Below are 23898 nucleotides of genomic sequence, written 5' to 3'. Positions count from 1 at the left end.
GCTATTTTGAAGCGAAAGACAAATCGTACTACAAAAATGATATCGAAAAGTTGGAAGATCGCTATAATCGGTGTATCGCCCTCGAAGGCAACTATGTTGAATAATAAAATCGAAATTTGCCAAAAAAATGTGTTTTACTATGGTAGAACGGGGACTTTTCAATTGGCCTGTTATAATACACTTCCGTGAAGGTTTTTGGCGTAGTATAATTAATACTAAAATAGAAAAAAAAAATTTGCATGGCAAAATATGATACCAGTGCCTTCGCCATTTTGTGAAACTAATTTCTGGGTTATGATGAGGCCCATTTTCACCTCGGAAAATATAATAAGCAGAATTGTCGCAAATGCGACAATGAAAATCCTTTCCATTCTCAACGTGTCATTGTTTCTTGTGGTTTTTGAGCTGATGGTATGGTGGCACATTACCTATTTGAAAATGAGATTGGTACAATTGTTATTGCGCTACCGAGGTATAATTAGTAATTTATGGCCGGAATTGGAAGATATTTAAGTGTATCTCGTTTATTTTTAACAAGAAGGCGCTACGTGTCTCACAAGCAATGAAACAATCGCAATTTGGCAAGAAAAGTTTCCTGGTTGTGTCATTCATCGAAGAGGTCATTAATTAATAATCATAATTCGTGCAATTAGGATTAGGAGGACAAAAATGTGCGAATTGATCTTGGAAAATATCATGAAAATGATATGGCACTGCAATCGCAGCAGGCGGCCATTTCGATGATATCGTTTTCCAACGTTAATAGCATACCTTCTCCTGGACAAAGAAATAAACATCGATTGATTGCTCTTTAAATATGCCTTCTCGTTTTTTTATATTAAAATGAAATCTCTTGTTGAAAAATATTTTAAAATGATGCATATAGAACAAACATAGGTTTTACATTTTAGGAATAATCATAGAGTAATAAACATAGATAGAGGAAGTATACGCAATTTTTACATGTCCCCAACATGGTTAGATTACGTTGTCTGATTGTTCAAATCCACAATTTCACTATATCATTATGAATGTATATTATATTGAATGAAATATATTTAATTGAGTGATTCCCGAATAAATATGCATAATTTGAATATTTTTGGAATCCGATATTTTTCCATATTGTCGAATTTAAACTAAGCAGAATATTTTTTATTATCTATATCTACCAATCTACCTATTGAAATCCAAGGTTTGGCAACTTTTGCTCTCCTAGTGTCATCGGTTGTTACAAGTCGTTTGGCGCGCTATATATATATATTTATATCTGAATTTCAGATATAATCAGGTATTTACTTCAATATATTTTGAGTTAATATGAAACGTTGATTCACTATGGGACATAAGAAGTGCGTTTTTTGCTTTGTGGAGAAACTCGCGAATTGAGTGAAATATCGTATCACTGATATGTTTTCATTTCGGCGCGCTTCAAGTCAAGTTTGATAGTTGGGGACGAAATTTACTAACTGAAAATTACGCATGTTCCCTATTCATATGTTTTTTACTCTGAGAGGAAATGAACCCTTTTTTCAATATCAAAATTAAACCCCTCATTGAAAAACCATTTACATTAATGTATATACACATAAATACATTCGATTTTCCTTTCAAGGAAAAATAAATCAAAACGTATATTGGGCTCTCAGATATATACGAGCATCTTCCTTCTTCTTCTTCTTCCCCCTGGTGCGTCCTTGGCAATCTACCTACCCCTAATCGAGGGACAAACAGCCCGCAGAACGATTCCGATCCGTGGCAGCCCCCGCCTCTCCGGGGGCGGCTCCAAACGAACGTAATGGGGGGATAATACGGCAACAAAGACCCATCTAAATCAGAGCGGATTGTTTTCGACTGCTAATTTAATCGCCTTTATCTGCTCCTTATCGATCCCGTCGGCGTTTATCGTCTACCACTTTGACTTATTATTTCCACATCCGGTCGGATGCGTGGATTGAATGCGCGCGAGGAGGGGGGGTTCCTTCATTCGCGTTTACACGCGGCGGATAATAGATTCCGGGCCCCGATACCGTCCCGGTTTTTGTTCCTGCTCTTTGTGCTAAGCCCCGGGAGATATCTCCTGGGTTTTTCTTCCTCATATGACGATGTTGAATTCTCCTTTCGTTTGGCCCTTAATATGGGATAAAAGGGGATGTGGGTATTTAGAAGGATGGTTTGGTACGTTTTTCAAAATTGAGATACGGTATTTCTGTATAGTAAATTTCTTTTAGCAATGGCATGGTTTTACGAATGCCAAATATTTCCAGTATCCACCTAGCACGCTAACAAACCCTGGCAATTTCTAAATATATTGTTTTGCCCAGTTGCTATATTTGTTATAAGCCATTTTGTTGTAAGACAGATAACTGAAGAATCTATATAGCAAACCGGCTTAGACAAATCCCGAGCAACATCATCAAAACATTATTTGGTGTAACAACCTAATAGGTATTAGGTCAATTGAAAAGTCCCCAGTCTGATGCACAGATGGCACAGATTGAAACCATATGATTTTTAGTTGGTACCAACCTTTAAACGATGGCTCGTTTTTGAATTTTGAATTCGTGGAAGAATATCAATGTTTTCACCCTTCTGCATATAAATAACAATTTTATCCCCTAGGCCTAAGTAATCAACACATATCTTGCTGAACACTTCGCGCCTACAATCACTGAACAACCCCAAAATAGTAGCAAAACTCATTTTTGTCGAAAATTCTTCCGGAGTCTTATCTGACATGCAATTATATGCGTTCGAAATATTGACTAGTTCCGTAGAAATGACAGTTCGAAATTTCATTTTCAGATTAATTACAAAAGTGCATTATTTGGTGTAACAACCTAATAGGTATTAGGTCAATTGAAAAGTCCCCAGTCTGATGCACAGATGGCAGTGCTAGTATTGAAACCATATGATTTTTAGTTGGTACCAACCTTTAAACGATACGTGTCAAAATTTGAGCTCAATCTGACCATTAGTTTGTGAGATATTACGTTGTGAGTGTAACTACTTTTGTTATTTGAAAAAAATATGAAAAAACATTTGGTGTGCTGATGAAATATTGCTTTTTGAAGGGAAAAATGAGAAAGCCGTGTGCAAAATAAGTGCCGCGTGAGTTCACAATCGAGCACAATCACCAACGTGTTATAGAGTCTGAGCAGCGTTTGAAGCTGTTTAAGAGCAATAAACCTGAATTTTTGCGTCGATATGTGACAATGGATGAAACATGGCTCCATCATTTCACTCCGGAGTCCAATCGACAGTCAGCTGAGTGAACCGAATCCAAAGGAAAAACTCAACAATCAGCTGGCAAGATTATGGCATCAGTATTCTAGGATGCGCAAGGTATAATATTCAATAATTACTTCCAAAAGGGCCAGACCATCAACAGCGATTATTATATCGAATCGTTTAAAGTTGAAAAAGAAGAAAAAAAAGGTGCTGCTTCATCAAGACAATGCGCCGTATCACAAATCAATGAAAACAATGGCAAAATTGCATGAATTGCTTCTGCATCCACCATATTCGCCAGGCCCAGGTCTGGCACTCAGCGACTTTTTCCTGTGCTCTGACCTCAGAAGAATGCTCGCTGAAAAGAAATTTAGCGCCAATCAAGAAGTAATCGTCGAAACTGAGGCCTGTTTTGAAGCGAAAGACAAATCGTACGGCAAAATTGGTATCGAAAAGATCGCTATAATCGCTGTATCGCCCTCGAAAGCAACTATATTGAATAATAAAATTGAATTTTACCAAAAAAATGTGTTTTACTATGGTAGACCAGGGACTTTTCAATTGGCCTGTTATACCTCAAATTACTACTTGATTCTTCAAGTCAAATTTTGAGAGATCGTTTCATCATTATACCCCTCACTTAATGCCAGTATTATGAAGGATAACCGACGGTTCAACCGATGCGACAACAATGTATGTATGTATATTGTATATTGCCTTTATATCCAGCTGAACTTACATCAATCAAAGAAAAACAAAACAAAAAATATATAATTGATATACGTATCAAGGAAGGAATATGACGAAGTCCAGATGAGTCCCCTAGGAGACTCCCTGATCCACTCAACCATTGAATTGATAGTACTCCAATCTGAACAATAAGAGAAATTAAGAAAAAGAGAAAGAAAAAAATAATATCACATCCTCATTCATGTACCTACAAGCAAAACATTCCTTCTGTATCCATGAGAGAGACATTCATCGCAATTAAGTTATGTTTGCACTGACAATAATTTCCTTATAAAATTTCCTGAAAGCTGTTCTAGATTGTTTCAGCAAAGATTCAGGGTGGCTATTGAAGAACCTTGTAATATTGACAGAGAAACCTCTTTCAAACATCGAGGTTTTATGATATGGTGGAGTAATTTTTCCCCTGAACCTAAGATTGTGTATGTACGTGCGTTCGGAAGATGATTTTCTTTCTGGAAATATGGAATTTGGTAGTTGACGCACGGCTCAACCGTAGGTTATCCTTCTATAATACCGGCCCTTAGATAAACTAAATGGCAATAATGTTGTCTCCAATAAACGAGCGCTCGAAAGCTCCTGATACCTTTCATTGATATTTTTTCAGAGAACTTAAATTATTCTTCGATATAAAAAGAGGTAATAAATCCTTTCATAAAATTTGCCCTGTTTTCACCTCTCCCCACCAAAGTTGAACTGAACTTCCACAGTTATTTAATCTGAAATCTCTCATGTAAATCCCTCTCAACTTCCATGCTTCCTTAGAGTAATCTCACAACCGCTCATTACTCGAGTAAACACACCTATTCAGTTATTCAGCTTTCTCTTTCACCCTCCTCTCAGCTCTCCACTTTTGAGTATCATTGGCCCAGATAACAATGCGGTAGGAAAATTCAATTATTTCCTTCTCTTTCGCCACCGCGCGAAACAATAAACCTGGTCTCCAAAGCGACTGCAATTAAAACGTATTCAGAGGGATTAAATGATGAGCAGTGGTGGCTCCATGGGGGCGTTACTATCGCGTCGTAATTAGGGTATGTTTAGGTCCTTTTGAGGTGGTAGAGATGTTCTCGTTCTATTTATGGAATGATATTATATAATACTGGTGAATGAATATAATATATAGGGTGAAAATTAATGGATAATCCTGGAACACCTCATAGATGAGAAGTTAGGCCCTCTGAAGAAAATATGAAAACAATATATTCCATGCGGAAATGTTTTTCTTTTTGAAAATAATTTTTTCTTCTATATCACGTTCCTGTATACTAAAATTACAAGCAAATCAAATTCATCAGTTTTTTCGTGATCAAATCTCTTTTATAGACTGCATTTGCTACAGTTGCAAATCCGTTCTTTCTGCCATACCTTGAAGAACAAATTTTTGCGCGAGTATCTCAGTTTCACAGTGATATCATGGTTATATTTCATTATTATATGTTGGTACTGTTGGTAGGAACTTGGAACTTCCCTGTCACGAATTGGTCTATTTAACTGTCAAATTTATGATACTTAAAATAATTCCCCAACCAACAATTTTCATTGCAAAAATCACTAAATGATAATTATGAAAACATTTCATTAATATCAATGAAAATTCAGTTAATTAGAGAAAATAATGTATACTACTCGTACAGATGATCATTCTAACACTCGCCACTTCATGACTCGTTTTGGAATTTTGAATTCGTAGAAGAATATCAATGCTTTCGCCCTTCTGCATATAAATAACTATTTTTATTCCCTAAGTAATCAACAAATATCTTGCTGAACACTCCGCGCCTACAATCATGAACAACCCCAAAATATTAGCGAAATTCATTTTGTTGAAAATTCTTCGGAAGTGTTATCCGACATTCAATACTCTTTAACAACTTATGTTCTTTCGAAATATTGACTTGAATCCGAGTTTTTTTTACATTAAAAATACTTTTCAACTTGAATATTCTCACTCCTGGAATTTTTTTTGAAAATCTGTGAAACAGGCTGCAAAATTCCTTTCTCTAATTCTGTGGTTATTCCGTGCATTCTTCCACATCTTGTAGAACAAAATCGTGCGAGAATATATCAGAAACGCACAGTTTTCATGGTTATATTTTATTATTCTATGTTGGTACTCCGAACTTTCCGCCACGGCTTTATCTGTCAATTCATCAATTTGCCTTAAAGAAATCAGTTCTGCCAACCAACATTTTTCAATGCAAAAATCACTAAAATATATTTATGGAAATATTTCATTAATTTCAATGAAAATGCAATGAATTAGAGAAAATAATGTATAATACTCGTACAGAAGGCTCATTCTACCACTCGTTCATTCCAAAACTCGCCACTTCGTGGCTCGTTTTTGAATTTTGAACTCGTGGAAGAATATCAATGCCTTCTGCACTTGTATTATAATAGTTATTTATAATACAAGTGCAGAAGGCATTGATATTCTTCCACGAGTTCAAAATTCAAAAACGAGCCACGAAGTGGCGAGTTTTGGAATGAACGAGTGGTAGAATGAGCCTTCTGTACGAGTATTATACATTATTTTCTCTAATTCATTGCATTTTCATTGAAATTAATGAAATATTTCCAGAAATATAATTTAGTGATTTTTGCATCGAAAAATGTTGGTTGGCAGAACTGATTTCTTTAAGGCAATTTGATGAATTGACAGATAAAGCCGTAGCGGAAAGTTCGGAGTGCCAACATAGAATAATAAAATATAACCATGAAAACTGTGCGTTTCTGATATATTCTCGCACGATTTTGTTCTACAAGATGTGGAAGAATGAACGGAATAACCACAGAATTAGAGAAATAACTATTCTCTAATTCTGTGGTTATTCCGTTCATTCTTCCACATCTTGTAGAACAAAATCGTGCGAGAATATATCAGAAACGCACAGTTTTCATGGTTATATTTTATTATTCTATGGTGGTACTCCGAACTTTCCGCCACGGATTCATCTGTCAATTCATCAATTTGCCTTAAAGAAATCAGTTCTGCCAACCAACATTTTTCAATGCAAAAATCACTAAAATATATTTATGGAAATATTTCATTAATTTCAATGAAAATGCAATGAATTAGAGAAAATAATGTATAATACTCGTACAGAAGGCTCATTCTACCACTCGTTCATTCCAAAACTCGCCACTTCGTGGCTCGTTTTTGAATTTTGAACTCGTGGAAGAATATCAATGCCTTCTGCACTTGTATTATAAATAACTATTCGAATACTTTTTGTCTCTTATTTGTTGTTATTCTAAATGTTTATATAAGATCGCTTTACTATGTCGTCACGATTTTCGTCGAATTGTAAGCTTAGAATGATATGAATTCTGTGAACCATTCTGTAAACAAGATTACAAACAGACTGAGAAAAGGACCTAAAAATTGATATTTTCAGGGTAGGTTTGGCTTTTTGAGTACGTAAATGGACAAAATCCGACCAGAGGTTCCGAAAATACGACATATGACATTTTATTTTCAGTTTAATTATAAAAGTGAATACTCATTTGACAAAAACTAAAATTCGGAAATGGATGTAACACGACAACTGAAAGCCTAATACAAAATTTCACACTTATCGCACAACCACATACATAAAAAATTCAAGAATTATAAAAAAAAACTGACTCAATATTTCCGTGACCACATAACCGATGGAGTTGAAATTGTTGTTTTTTTTTCACAAATTTTTATTATATATGGCACCCATAACAGATTGAAAAAATCAACACCTTATACATATAAAAAGATTTTTCATTTATTTCGAGATTTAATTCATTTTGTGTCCATTATAATTGTAATCAAGTCATAGCCTATATGTATAGTTTTTCTCATATGAAAACACTAACTCTCCTCTATATTTCTAAACCGGTAATTGATTTATATGATTTGTTATAAAAATAAACCGAAGAAATTACTGAAAAAATGCTCTAGAATTTTATTGAAAATCTCGAACAGAAACCAAGATAGGTATAGCGAAATATTTGAAACAGCCATTTTTCAGAAACGCTCGAGAACGAATCAAAATATCTATGATCTGCTTTCTGACATCTTATCATTTCGAAAAAAGAGAGAGATCGGGGTCCTTGAAGATTTTTTTCTTCCAAGTCTTATAGTTCTCGAGAATCGAGATTCAGTGAGTATCGAAGGGACACCATGTACATAAGATCTCCGCACGGCTTGCGGGAAGCAAATGAAGGCGAACAAGTTCTATTTCACGAATGTTCTGACGAAAAAGTTATTTTCTTTAAAAGGGTGTAAAATTCAACTTTTTAAAAATGATATGAAAATCATCTTTTTCGCTCTCAAAACACTGTTAGGGAGAAATTATTTCAATGCAGGAGATATCAAATAAGATTTATCATCAATTTTTGCCCTTTTCAACAATTTTCAGTACGCCTCTGCTCACTCAACCCCAAAGCTGACACTCGATTAATCGTATTTCATCGTAGGCGGACCCGACGTCTCTTCAAGACGAAATATAGACCAAGATACGGACCAATGGTGCGCTCGATACCCCCACCACCGACCCTTTGGTTCGCCGTCGCGACGTCTCAGACGCTTCCGTCAATCCGACAAAATTACGGATCATTATCACTTCCTGTTCATCACACGTGCCATTTCATCGGTATTTTGTCACGTAAGGGGGTGGTGCAGGGATGATTTATGGGGTATCGAAGGTAATTAGGGGTGGAAAGTTGATTTCGGTTGAAATTTAGTGGTTTAGCGATCGCAATTCAGGCTGATGAGGAGGTTTAGCTTGATTATGCTTGGATATTTTCAGTTTGAAGGTTTGGGGGATGAAATAGAAATAACTTGATTCATTTAATACCCTTCTTTCCTTCAAAAGGTCTCCTTTCAAATCTTTTCATATATCCACGATAACGTCAGGGATTTTGTATTTCGGTAACACTTGGGTAAATATGGAATAGTGTCCCACCTTTTTGAAAATGGCTATTATTAAATTCATATGATTTTTAGTTAGTATACCAACCATAAGTGTGTGAGATATTGCGTTGTTATTTGAAAAAAGATGGAAAAAAAGAATTTCGTGTGCTGATAACATATTGCTTTTTGAAAGAAAAATATACAGTTGAAGCAAAATCATGGCTTGATAAAGAGTTTCCGGCGTCTGCACCAGGAAAATCAACCATCATTGATTGATATGCTAAGTTTAAACGTGGTGAAATGAGCACCGAACACGGCGAACGCAGTGAACGCCCAAAAGAGGCTGTCACCGACAAAAAAATCAAAAAAGTTCACAAAATGATTTTGAATTACCGTTAAGTAAAGTTGATCGAGATAGCAGACATTGTGGAGATATCATCTGAACGTGTACATCATATCATTCACGAATATTTGAACACGAGAAAGCTCTGTGCCGCGCGAGCTCACAATTGATCGAAAGCAACAACGTGTTAATGATTCTGAGCAGTGTTTGAAGCTGTTTAAGTGCCATAAACCTGAATATTTGCGTTGATATGTCACAATGTATGAAACATGGCTCCATCATTTCATTCCGGAGTCAGCTGAGTGGACCGAATCCAAAGCCATGAAATCACAACAGTCAGCTGGCAAGGTTATAGCATCAGTATTCTGGGATGCGCAAGGTATAATATTCAATAATTACCTACCAAAGGGCCAGACCATCAACAACGATTATTATATTGAATCGTTTAAAGGATGAAATCGTTAAAAAAACGGCCCCATTTGAAGAAAGACAATGCGCCGTGTAACAAATCAATGAAAACAATGGCAAAATTGCATGAATCCGGCTTCGAATAGCTTCTGCATCCTCTGTATTCGCAAGATCTTACCCCCAACGACTTTTTCCTGTTCTCAGACGTCAAAAGAATGCTCGCTGGTAAGAAATTTAGCGCCAATGAAGAACTAATCGCTGAAACTGAGGCCTATTTTGAAGCGAAAGACAAATCGTATTACAAAAATGATATCGAAAAGTTGGAAGATCGCTATAATCGCTGTATCGCCCTCGAAGACAACTATGTTGAATAATAAAATAGAATTTTGCTGAAAAAATGTGTTATACTATGGTAGACCGGGGACTTTTCAGATGACTGTTAAGATGAACATTTGATGAATTCATACTTATTTTATTAAATTATAGTAATTTCGGATAAGTAGAAACTAGAACGCTAGATATTGAGATCCCTGAACCTGGAGTTGAAGAAGTTAAAGTTGTTTCAAGACTGAAGAATAACTAGGCATGAAACCATTGAAACCTAAGTATGGTTCAGAAAGATTTGAAATGCGTTTTGTTATCGGAGATCTATAATAATTTTTCCATGACGAAAATTTATTTTAATCTTTCTCTACCAGTTGTGGGCTCTATAAGGGCCGCTATTATAAAGGATAACCGGCGTCAACCGTTGCCCTCAACTACCAAATTCCTTACTAGAAATACGGAATTTGGTAGTTGACGCATCGGTTCAACCGTCGGTTACCCTTTATAATACCGGCCCTAAAGAAAACCAAGCTTTTCCACAATATTGTCATCTTACTAGCATTTCTCAACAGATTGTCAAGTTTTTTTTACCGAATTAGCTGTTTTGAACAGCCGTATATAAATTGGATAATTATTTAAAGCTACCTCTATCCTCGTGAAAACTGTAGATCGCGTGAAAAACCCAACGAAATGAAATGAAATTTATAAGTTGAATACTCACTTGGCTATCTTTGAGTCCTAACTTCTCTGCCAGTTTTTTTCTGTCTGGTTTGCTTATGTACTTCTGTATTTGAAACCTTCTTTCTAATCCTTTCCTCTGCAAGTCACTAAAGACAGCTCTGCGCATCATCCCCCTTCTAGGTTTTCCCCGACCACTATGTGCCCATGGAAAAGTACCAGGTAAGGGAAACACTGCCGTCTGAGCACCAGAAACTGGCGTGGATACTGGAAAAATTTCAAATTCAGAAACTCTACGAAGAATGATTTGTGAATAACTAAAATATGGTGAAAACTATGATTTGACGGTCTGTGGTATAGTATATCCAAAGTCACTTGGAGGAAGCCAGAATAATTCGATTATTCGAGGGGCTGTCCAAGTTTCCAGAAATTTATTTGGGGCAAGAGAATTTATTGCCTTACAATACTTTCAAATAAACCCCGGTATTTAGCGGATCGCGATAACCACTTCAAATGGACTTCTAGCCAAGCGTTTTTATGGACTAGTTCAAGTGACTTTGGATATACTATAATAAAAAATTGAAGATGGTGATCAAATCGAATCAAAGGTATTTACAATATAAATTCATATTATGCATGTATGTCACATACAACTTTGGTTCTGCCGTTTCTTTCCGAAATTCGAGGCTTTATTGTAAAAAACTGGTTATACATTTATGATTCAAAGAACTGTCCTCTACTTTTTCCCATCTTTTGGTCATCGTACAAATCCCGCGTTGAAAAAACTGATCATCTTTCGAAGCGATCCACGAATCGATCCCATTTTTTACTTCTTCATAAGACCAGAAGTGCTGGTCAGCCAGGCCGTGTGCCATTGATCGAAACAAGTGATAGTCCGAGGAAGCAAGGTCTGTAGAATATGGCGGGTGAGGTAGAACTTCCCATTTCAACGTTTTCAAGTATGATTTGACAAATTTTGCAACATGGGGTCGAGCATTGTCATACTGTAAAATCACTTCATCATGTCTCTCGTTGTACGAGTGTTGCAGCCGTTTATCTCTGAATGCTCGGCTCAAACGTATTAATTGCCTGGGATTGTTGCAGTTGGTTTTAACAAGAGAGTAGAAAATTAAAACCTCCCGCAAATGACGAGAATTTGGCTCGTAAGCTGACATGTTTAATCGAGAATAACTTTGCATTCTTTATACTATCTATGATACGAGTATTATCTCCTGACCTAACAGTATTTGCCTTACCTCTCAACTTAGCTTACAGTTATTCTACTTCGCCCCTTTATTGATGTTACATTTTTTACAGATGTAGTTATTCACAATTTTATTCTATATTTTCATATTTCCTTAAAAAAGTAACTCACCTGTAAGGTAAGGCTGCGGTCTACAGTGCGTTAGCAGTAAATGTGGATTGAAATGTGGTCTGCTCGCTACGGGTTTCGCTATCGTCGAAGAATGGTTTCCCAGGTATGATAAACCCAGTAACGTTGGGGATGTGACATGGACCAAATTATCTGAAAATTTAAAATTAGTTTATTGTGAGTTTCTTGGGAATCAAACAAAATTTCTGAAATTTCGTAATCTTAATTGTTAAGCGTACGCCATCTCTCAGAACAATAAGAATTATTTCAATGAAATACATTGTAAATGCTCGTTCTAGTCAGCGGCGAAGCTATACGGTGCAATGCACTGGAGCTCCCGAAATTAGAGGAGCCTTAAGGCCTAAGCGCTGATAACATTCGATATGATTGTCTTCCTGCTGGGGATTCCCCAACGATGTCTTGTTGGTAAGTGTCTAATGGGGCCCACAGACGAGCAACTTAGTCGCCAACCAAGTTGACAACTAAGTTGGCAACCTAATTGGCAACTTGGAATACCAACCACCAACTAGCAAATTGACCAACTTGACAACATAGCAACTTGGTTGGCGACTAAGTTGCTCGTCTGTGGGTCCCATTAATGTACAATGATATCACATCAGGGAATCTGCATTACAACAATTCAGATAATAATTATTCGAACCTGAGAACGGATGGAAGTCCAAGTTTAAACGATAAAATCATTTTGTGCAATTTTTTCTCAGGAGGGTTTTACCTAATGAACAGACACATATTAGTCTGAGGGCCCGTTAATTTCACATGCGATTAAATCAATGTATTCCTACAGCGCAGGATATATTTACGAATGAAACTTGTACTGTAGGAATAAATTTATTTATTCCTACAAGACCTCATGATGTGGCTGCCTCGAAAGCAGCACATATTACCTTATAAGAAAGCTTTCGAGGAAGCCACTGAATCTGTTAGTCATACCTAAACAATTAGTTTATCAGTAAAAAAAAAGTATTCAACTCTCATTATAATCTTGTGGCAAGTTGACTGGGGCACACCAGACTGCAGAAATAATCTTTTCAAAGATATTTGAGGATTTCGATCAATTCGTGTTCTTAGATCTTCAACAACTCCTCCAGAAACTTGAAGTCTTTCTGTGGATTGTCCCTTGTCCTGTGTCAGATCTGATATGGGCCTTCAGAGTAGATTCTTAAATTTTTTTCGATGCATCAAGAGACGTTCGGATTGTGTTGCTATACGAATTTCGGCAGAGTTCAAACTATCGAAAGCCGCAACAATTTCAATTCTCAAATTTTGCTTATTCATAATATGATCATCATAAACTAATATTAATCTAATTGAGTGGTGAATCATTCGCAAAATTTTCCACTACTTTTCTTAGAATTCTCAAAAAAGCTACAAGATACAAATTTTCATCGTATATACAGGGTGTTTCTTCAGTAGAAAGTCCAAAACTTAATCATAAAACTACATGAATCGCTCAATAAGTTTGGTCATTTATTATACATAACGGAGAATTGTGAAAAGCAGCATAATGTCAGTTGTTTCATCAACTTTTCAGGAAAAAAAGATTTTGAGATTTTTTATCCACAATAAAAGCAACTGAATCGAAGAATTCATTTTGATTTTAGATGTACCAATAAAAACTGATCAACTGAGCCAGTCGTACTTTTCAAATATTTATACCATGTATTTTGAAACCCCCGATTTGAATTTTCGAACCCACCCATAGTCACAAGAAATTTACTTAGATCTGGAACAGGTCGCTTCACTAAATGTTGCTGATTTTTAAAAAAATTTACAAAATTACAAGTACTTCAGATATGTTAATTCACCTTGGGAATTTGAAACGACTCACTCGGTGTCGCTAAATCCATTTCACCTTCTGGTTGTGATTAAGTCGATAGACAAAAAAATCTTATCGAAAAAACACGAGACAAACCTACACGAGACAGTCGAGACACAGCAAAACACTACAAAACGAAAGCTAACCTGATTTCCCGCTGCCCGAATAATGCAGAATAATTGCAGTTCGCCCTGCAGCATTGGCATGCCTCAAATCTAATTTTAGAAGCCGCCTTCAAAGGCGTAGGAATACATATTCTCGATTTATCGCCGCGCCGATGCAGATGAAGCGCTAGACAAGGAAGTGCGTTAGGCATGCCGCAGCCCGCAGACCGTTTAGTTTTTAAAGAGGAAGTGAGATGAATATACAAGAATCGTGAGATTGAGAAGGATTATTGGGAACAGAGACCCAGTATCGTAGCGAATGATGTGAAATCGAGGTTGAAATAGATTAATAAAATATCCGATTAATAGGTACGTAAAATTTCCAGAATTTATTTGGTGAGGCACTGCATCATAGGACAAGCCCCACTGCTGTGTAGGTATACCTACTCAAGGGCGCAATGGACTAGTTTAGTGATGTTGATAATACTATATTTGACACGATAGAATCAAAATATAGAGCAAAACTGATAAATCAGTGAAAACATTTTTAAAATCCATCAATAAATGAATGAGAAATAGATTATTTAAATTTACGTATTTTAGCGCGGATTGCTTTGGTCTCCGACACGTCTGTGACGTCACGGCACTGGCCTGTGATCGCTACACCATAAATTACGTTTAAATACTTAGCCGCGCCAAGGCTCTCGCGCCGTTTGTAGTTGTACAGTGTAGTTTTAACTCGAGTTTTGTTTTTATGTCACCATAATGGAAGAAGGCTTCGTGAAAGGACAAAGTGACAATTTGCCTAAAATAGATATATTTGCAGTGATGAAGTTTTTTTCTTCAAATCCATCTTATGTCAGTGCTGAAATAAAAGGAATTGAACTTTTCAACTGAGTATCTACTTTTGAGTTTGCTTCATCATGGTTCAACTTATAACGATGATTTATTTAAAAAACGTTTCATAAACAGTTTGTAGTTGAGTACTGGTTGTTGAAGTCTATCAATAGCAAAACATATTTATGTGAGGAGTAAAAAGTAAAAAGCGAAAAAGGTAATTTATATGTATGTATATAGTAAGTTATTTCAGCCATCGTGTAACGAACAAAACACGACACGAACAGCACAAGTGATTGTACACCAATGAATTCGTAAGCACTCTGCCAATACCAGTCGTCTAGTGTGTGACGTCACGACACTTACACGTACTATGAAATTATTCTTCCAAGCGCAACTTCAAAGTCCCATAACTTTTTCATTTCTAGAGATATTTCAATGATTTTTTCACATTTTTGTTTCATTTTACTTAAATTTTTAGAATTAATCCTTAACAAAAAAATGAAAACTAGTCCATTGACCCATGAACAAACGAGAGCCCAAATATTCTTATTCTCTTTCCAACACTCGATACTAAAATCCAATTCCAAATCAAATCGAAAATGAAGAAGATAATCAATTACATAACCTCCAAATCCAAAGAAACCTCCTCGGATTGAACGAAAACAGAACAGACCACTGCTACCCTCCCGAAAAAAAATCGATGGCTTCCCTCCCTGGCCCCTGTCATCCTCCAAACTCGCTTTGATTCAGTTACAAAACTCCGAAAACATAAACAAGCACCGCTCGAGCGATACTCCTAGGAGGCCACCCGCGGGGTAACCGTGGCAACGGCGGAGGTGTTGAAGTGTGCGGCGTCATTTCCTCCCCGGCGTTGTCGCCGACGGCCGGATTTCGCACCCCCCCGGTGGAGTCTCGGGACCGTCGGAGCGGCAGCAACGATTTGGGACGTCCCGACGCCCAGGTTTTGAGAACGTGTGAAACAAGACAGGTCGAAGGTTCGATGACGATCTTAACGTCAGTGTGCACCGAAGATATTAATCCAAGATTATTTTTTAAATCGAGTTGAATTTGTCATTTCTGTTGCGGCGCACATTAAATTTAATACAGGCAGATTATTTGCCGTTTGATATAGCTCTAATTTTAGAGAATTATTTCAATTCCAGGTTATTTTTTGACTAGAGTTAAATCTTTTATTTCTGTTGCAGCGCACATTAAATTTCCTACTATCAGATAAAAGTAATTTCTGAATACAGACGGATTATTTGCTGTTTGATATAGCTCTAATTTTAGAGAATCATTTCAATTCCAGATTATTTTTTAACTCGAATTGAATCTTTTATTTCTGTTGCAGCGCACATCAAATTTCCTATTATCATGTTAAAAGTAATTCCTCAATACAGACGGATTATTTGCCGGTTGATATAGCTCTAATTTTAGAGAATAATTTCAATTCCAGAATATTTTTCAACTCGACTACAATCTTTTATTTCTGTTGCGGCGCACATTAATTTTCCTACTATCAGATAAAAGAAATTCCTCAATACAGACGGATTATTTACCGTTTGATATAACTCTAATTTTAAAGAATCAATTTAATTCAATTCCAGATTATTTTTTAACTCCAGTTAAATCTTTGAGTTTTTCATTTCTGTTGTGGCGCACATTAAATTTAATACAGGCAGATTATTTGCCGCTCAATATTACTCTTATTTTAGAGAATGATTTCAATTCCAGATTATTTTTTAACTCGAGTTAAATCTTTTATTTTTGTTGCAGCGCACATTAAATTTTCTACTATCCGATAAAAGTAATTCTTCAATATATTCCAATTATTTGCCGCTTAATATAACTCTAATTTTGAAGAATCAATTTAATTCAATTCCAGATTATTTTTTAACTATAGTTAAATCTTTGATTGCTGTTGCAGAGCACATCAAATTTCCTTCTGAACGGATTATCTACTTATTATTTTGTCCTCTTGTCTGGCAACTTTTTACTCGATGTTCCGACGCCCAGGTTTTGAGAACGTTTGAAACTAGATAGGTCGAAAGTTCGACGACGATCTTAACGTCGGTGTGTACCGAAGATATTAATCCAAGATTATTTTTTACCTCGAGTTGAATTTTTCATTTCTGTTGCGGCGCACATTAAATTTAATACAGGCATATTATTTGCCGCTTAATATCACTCTAATTTTAGAGAATCAATTCAATTCCAGATTATTGTCAAATCGACTAAAATCTTTTATTTCTGTTGCAGCGCACATTAAATTTCCTACAATCAGATGAAAGTAATTCTTCAATATAATCGGATTATTTGCCGCTTAATATTACTCAAATTTTAGAGAATCAATTCAATTCCAGATTATTTTTCAACTCGAGTTAAATCTTTCATTACTGTTGCAGCGCACATAAAATTTTCTGCTATCAGATAAAAGTAATTCCTCAATATAGACGGATTCTTTACCGCTTAATATAACTCTAATTTTAGAGAATCAATTCAATTCCAGATTATTTTCAACTCGACTAAAATCTTTTATTTCGGTTGCAGCGCACATTAAATTTTTTACTATCAGATAAAAGTAATTCTTCAATATAGTCGGATTATTTGCCGCTTAATATAACTCTAATTTTCAAGAATCAATTTAATTCAATTCCAGATTGTTTTTTATTTCCAGTTAAATCTTTGATTGCTGTTGCAGAGCACATCAAATTTCCTTCTGAACGGATTATTTATCTATTATTTCGTCCTCTTGTCTGTCAACTTTTTACTCGATTTTTTTTCATATACGTTGTGCATTAGGTAGGTACATATATCCATAAAAATGTTCAAAAACATTCTCTTCTAAAATTTTCGGCGAAAAAAATTGATATTATGACGTGTGCTAAATATGGCATATCTTGCGTTAAGTTAAAGGGAACTGAAACATTCCACTTATTCTTATCAAATTATTAGAAATAGGTTGCAATATAGTAAAAGGAAAAACATTATATATTTACATTCAGAGTGAAAACGTTCCTTGTAAAATAATGTCACATTACATTATTCACAGGAAACTAGTGCTTTGCACTCGGTATATTTACCTATATCTCTGGTGATCTTCGTAAAAAAATATTCTATATTATCGCAATGGATTTCTGGGTCAGTGATGTGTGAAAATGGATACTTCTTTTTTTTTCGAATCTTGGTGTCAAGTAAAATCTTAAAATTTCTGCTAGACTAAGTTTGAATTTAGCCAGTGGTAAATAGACAATAGATTTTTTGGTCAATAATCTCCTCCACAATATCCAAATATCTCAGGTAAATTTGCCGATTTAACAGTTAGTTCAGCCTTTATTGGGAACTGTTCCGAATATGGTACAAGTAAACGAATAACTTTCAAGAAAAAAAGCAGAAAGGAGGACGGTATCTCGTTACAGGAATCGAAATAAGAAACACCTACCTAATATGCTTGATTATACAACTCATGTTCTGATGATTATATGAACCTCTTCACTCGACGTAGTTCGTTCTCGTGATGTCTCGCGAACTACGTCTCGTGAATCGGTGTATAATCGAATATTGTCTTACTCTTGTGATTGAGAACAGAATGCGTTTACGCTTTTGAACCAATTCATCCCTTACATGTTCCTAATTTGGCACACTACACGGTAAGAGGTTGAAATGCTTTTTTGTCGATATCGCTATCAAGTCTTTGAAGGCAATATATTTTCTGTTTCACCGCGTGGACTTACCGATAATCATCTCCAGGATTTGAAGAGAATAGATTTCACCAGCTTAACTCCAGCCTTCAGACACATTGTACAAACAAAATTTCATTTTTCGCATTAGTCCACATTTCCAATAAAAAAATATTCATATTCCTTTCAGTTTCATTCATTAACCATTAATTGATTTGATATTATGGATTTTGCTTATTAATCCATCACTATTCTTCGCTCTTTGTTCTTTTGTCCATTGAATTTGAAGTTCTAACCTTTGTTTTGATATTCTCAGTAATTTTCATCTCTAATTGGAAACCAATCACTAAAAATTACCATGGGTTCTATGACAGTATAAGGAAATACCATACCGTGATCATAGGAATATACATAAGTACTAAAAAACGCGTGAAAATCCCTAGAACTGTACAGTGTTGCCGATTTTAATCAGGAATTTCATAATATTCCAAATGGAATATTCGGTTCATACGGAATAAAATAAATCTTAGAATTATATCTAACATGGTATTATTTAACCCAGTAAGCAAGTCGGTGTACACGTCTGGAAGGCAATTGCAGTATTTTGGCATTGGACTTCAGTTGTGCGAGTTTGTCTGCGCATTCGCCATTTGGTGTGATCAAATTAGAGGACGTTGGAATTTCTGTTTTCTTTTTAATGCCAAAACTGCACATTCCATCGAAATAGAAACTTGGATTTGGATGAAAAATGACAGTTTCATGCTCCGTGTAGAATATCAAAATAAACACATTATAAAAACCGTAGAGCATTCAAGGAAAATATTGAAAAAGAAATACGCCATATTACTGTGTTTATAAATACGACGGAGTTGAAATTTTGCCTACCTATATGTTCGGTATATGTAGGTCTTGACTACCGAAATATTTTATTCTTTATTAGACTCTGAAAATTGAATAGTCTTAGCTAATTATAGAATTATATCATTGATTATTATATGTAGCTCATGTTTCGATGAACCAATAGAATTTGTATATTTCCCATAGTTACGGCGTATTGATAGGTGAATATACCCTCGATAAGTAAATTTCTTAGACGTTCACAAAAACAAATTCAAAGTCAAGCTCAATGAAATGCCATTGGATTTTTTAAAATGCAGAGCTTTGGTTTGATCGTAACGAATACCAACTCGGGCATGAATGTGGCGACAAAATGCAATTAGACATAATACCTGTGTCTAGCCGAATTTGTCGTCACAATATTTAATATAAATGTACCTGCACTATAGTGTAACAATGGTCTTTCGTGGTACATGTGCATACAACTTTCTCATTCATAAGGTTCTGAGAAATAGAGAATACTATACAGAATATATTTCCCCTACCCTTATTAGTGTGCAGATACCATGATACCATTGCGCAGGGATACAACTTAGAGAATAAGAAAAGGAAGAAGAAATTCACGGTGTATAAAATGATTTTATGTTTGGAACCCAGGTATAAAACTTAGGAAAGGAGAGTTATGTGCAGTAAGTAACGAGGTGATGACCAGTTGAGTGGGTAGAGTGTTCAAGGATGTTCCCTAGTGCTGTACCACAATAAAATTCTCGTCTGTCGTCCATCAGTGTTGTAATAATCCACACGAAAATGCAATGCCACAAAAATGGAATTTATTAGTTTTCTGATACTAGCGGAACTAGAAGTGCTTCAACACCTGCACATATCCGAAACCCCAGTCCCAAAACGCCACCCAATAAATCCTCATAACCTCATTGTTTCGCGACAATACGAATCGGTAGGAAATAAACCTTGGTGGTCCATACAAAGAAGGAAAAAAAATAAAGGGCAGTTTCCCTTACAAAACGCATCCGCGTCTCTGATTTATTCCCAGCCGAAGAGATCCGGAAATATTCCCGCGGAGTCAATTTATTTCCGGATTTAGCATTCGGGACGTCTCGCGGGCGCTCTGAATTAATACGTGTAAATCCGCAGCACGTTTTTTCGACAGGCGTCGGGACGCGGGGCGTCGAAAGAAGACGCGTCCGCCGATAGTGGCCCTTAGGCGACGGCGTCATAAGGCCGACCGGGGGACCGAGGACGCCTAAGTGTCGTGCCAGATGACGCCGTTTCGAATCAACCCCTTGGTGGCGGGCGGGATGAGAGACAAAGGAGCTTCCTTCGTTGCCGATTATCCCATGTTTCTATGTGAGGATTGTTTGTTTGGAGCTCTGTTATCGTATTTATATTCAGCTCTGTCGACTCAAGATCTTCAACTGCCAATATATAGGGTGAGTCTTTGACTTGTACATATATTTTAACCGAAGGTTCTTGAGGTCAAAAGAAACACTTTTTTCCTTTACCATTTTTTCCGATTCGGCCCGGTTAAAAAGATAAAGCCATTTTAAATTTTCAAAATGAGCTAATTCACCCCTGAAAACCGGAACACTGAAGTTTTCTCAAGCATAAGATATACTTCTTGAACCTTGGAAATAAGCTACTAAATTAGAAAAACCATCATAAACTCACGTTTAACATTCCATTTGTTGAACAAAGTAGTGTTTATAATCAAATAAATGAGTTATTCCAATTTCGTTGACGCTAAAGATTAAATATTCTTCTCTTGATTTCTATTTCATTTTCGATAATTATAACGAATTGAGCTCGCTACCACCCATATTAGCTCTGATACTCATATCCATTCATTCATTATATTTCATTTATATGATATCGTTGTTTATTTTTCGTGCAAGAATTAACCTTAAAATCTCAAATAAATAATATTCATCTATGAAAGATCTAACACAGACTATAGTAATCTGTGGTTTTAAGTTTGAATTTCAAATTTCGAGTGATGCCAAATATAAACACAGCAGTTCGGTTCGAATAATCTATGTTCTAACCTAAAATTTTCATTTACAGTTTACACTGTTATTGTTATAAGATATTTGTTATGAAATGAAGCATTTGATTTGTTCCATCTATCTCATAAAAATATTGAAATGCATCAATATTTTTGAAACCATCAGTATGGAAATATGGAAAATATTCTGGCTCTGTAATCAATGGAAAATGTTAGACTCCACTTGTAATCAAATTTGTTGTTAATGTGTACCTACATTATAGCCAACTTTACTACTTAATTCATCTTGATTTTGGCATTGAAAATAAATGAGAAGTATTCAATGTAAATATCCACAATAGAATATTTGGTTTCTTTCAACTCACCTAATTTGTTTTCACATTAAAACAATTATGGCCCTCTTGGAAGTATGTCAATCATAAGCTCTTAGGATGAATTTATGGAATAGCAAAAGAATAAAAGTATTCAATCTCAATCACATGAAAATTTGTCTAGTATGTACCTAGTCCTAGTGGTATGTTTCGATGTGAGTTTGAATGACCTGAAGAAGAATACAGTATTGTTCGATAGCAGCAGTCTTTAGTGGGATATTGATTGTTGTCATTATAATGGGACTATTTTGTGAAAACTTTTTTAAACATGGGTTTTATGAATAATCTGGACTTTTCAAAAAGAATGTTGATTTTAGTGAAGTATCTTCTTATTATCAGAGCTGTGCCAAAGCTCAGTGATTTTTAATCAAATCGAGGAGTTGAGGTGAGCTTATTCAAATAACTTCATTTTCAAACAAAGTTGGCTAGTACTTCAATTCTTAAATCTGAGACATGACTTCATAGTAAATATTCATTTCTGTGGTTTTTTTTTTCCACAATAGAACAGAGTTGCATTCAGCCAAAGTACCCAATTTTTTGAATTTCACAGATAATTTTTTTTTTTTAAGATCAAGTTATTCGAAAACGGCGCTTTGTACGAGAAAATATGAAGAATACTTTTATTTTTAAAATCAGCCAAATATTCTTCAATGAACGTTCAAATTACTATTAAGAGTTGGTTTCTTCGAATTTCTGGTATTTTTATGGTATGTTATGTTCATAACAAAGAAACAGAAGAATGTGTATGGAATCTGGTGTTCGAAGAAGACGTATCACATCAAAAAAAAGCTATATTTCAAAAATCATTTCCTTCGATACAACCATTTCCGAGATATAGCCGAAAATCACATTTTTTTAACGATTTTCAACAGCCTGTATCTTTTTAACCGGGCCGAATCGGAAAAAATGGTAAAGGAAAAAAGTGTTTCTTTTGACCTCAGGAATCTTGGGTTAAAATATATGTACAAGTCAAAGACTCACCCTGTATATATTTTTTTTCGAAAATATATTACAAGCAATCAGAATTTTATGTATTCTATGGGTTTGTTTGCTGAATCAGGAGATCTCAAGTGACGTTGTGAGGTCTTCTCCAGAGACAAGTCCTGAGGAATCTCTCAGATCCGCCGGCTAATTTCGCTTTAGTCGCTTGTTCGTTTGGACTTTGGACAATCAGGGGTTGAATTGGGGCGTTTGGATGGCTCTCCAGTTTTCTGTGATGTCTGTTACTTCTGTCCTGGATAACTTCCTTCACATTAGTAACTTTTGACTCTGTAGGTAAGCAGCGTTTCATTTGAAACATTTCAAGGCGCGTTTGCTATCATCCTTTGAACTTTGGATTGACTTCCCTGTATTATGGAGACGTTGGATTCACTTGAACATCCCCAGAGCACAATTCCATAGGACCTGATGGGTTTGATAATTGTTTTGTATATTAAGAGCTCATTTCAAGTGATAATTTTAACTTTCTACCAATCAGCCAATATAGCTCTACAACTTTTGGATCAACTTGTTTCCTTTTTTTTTGGATTTGCTCTTTTCAGGAGAGTCATCTATCAAGATGCAAGTCAAGGTATTTTGTCGATGGAGATTCGGGTAGCTGGATGTTGTTGAGCTGTATTCGAGGACACAGTCCTTTACGAAGTGAGAAGTTGACTTGAACTGATTTTGTCGCATTAATTTTCATTTTTCACTTTTATAGACCATTTCAAGGAGATGTTTCTGAAGCATTTGTGAAGCCACCACTGGGTATTAATGACTTGCTATTATAGCGGTGTCATCTACGAATGTAACAGTTGTTGTGTCTCTGTTGATAGATCGGCGGAACTGTCGACATTAATTGGTGATTTTTTCTATAGTTTTGTTTTAGTGAAGATCTGGACCAGTTCGGTATTGAACGATGTATGCTCCTTTGAATATTGGCGTTCAAGCATAAACGAAACCAAAACTTTGACTCATAAAGCCATTTCAAGCGAATAATCAATAGTAACTGCGGTTATTATTGGTCTTGTTTTGGTTTTGGCCCTTCAGGAATAACCACCAATAACCAACTTTTATTTTAACATCATCCTTTTGCTTTCAACTGAAAATCGTCACTTGCAAAAATGATGTGGAGATTTTCATCAATAGCTTTGTTTGTTTAAGCGGAGATCTGGACTAGTTTTTTTTTTAATATTTATGTCCAAGCATTAACTGAGACATGACTTTGGCTCATAAA

At 35.7% G+C, this 23898-nt stretch overlaps 1 protein-coding gene across 1 annotated transcript in view; it reads right to left on the bottom strand.

Moving 5' to 3' along the window:
* The window catches only part of LOC123675862 (homeobox protein engrailed-like SMOX-2), a 39001-nt gene that overhangs the window by 8061 nt on the left and 7042 nt on the right, over positions 1-23898 (bottom strand). Inside the window, exons 2-3 of the mRNA XM_045611401.1 lie at positions 11998-12147; positions 10666-10889 (exon numbers count right to left, since the gene is read on the bottom strand). Coding sequence (XP_045467357.1) covers positions 10666-10889; positions 11998-12147 — 374 coding nt within the window. The remainder of the gene's footprint in view (positions 1-10665; positions 10890-11997; positions 12148-23898) is intronic.

This window comes from Harmonia axyridis, chromosome 3 (genome assembly GCF_914767665.1).
Source record: "Harmonia axyridis chromosome 3, icHarAxyr1.1, whole genome shotgun sequence".
NCBI classification, from domain to species: Eukaryota; Metazoa; Arthropoda; class Insecta; order Coleoptera; family Coccinellidae; genus Harmonia; species Harmonia axyridis.
Note: the sequence above shows the minus strand (reverse complement) of the source record. Positions and strands in the feature narration are given on the sequence as shown.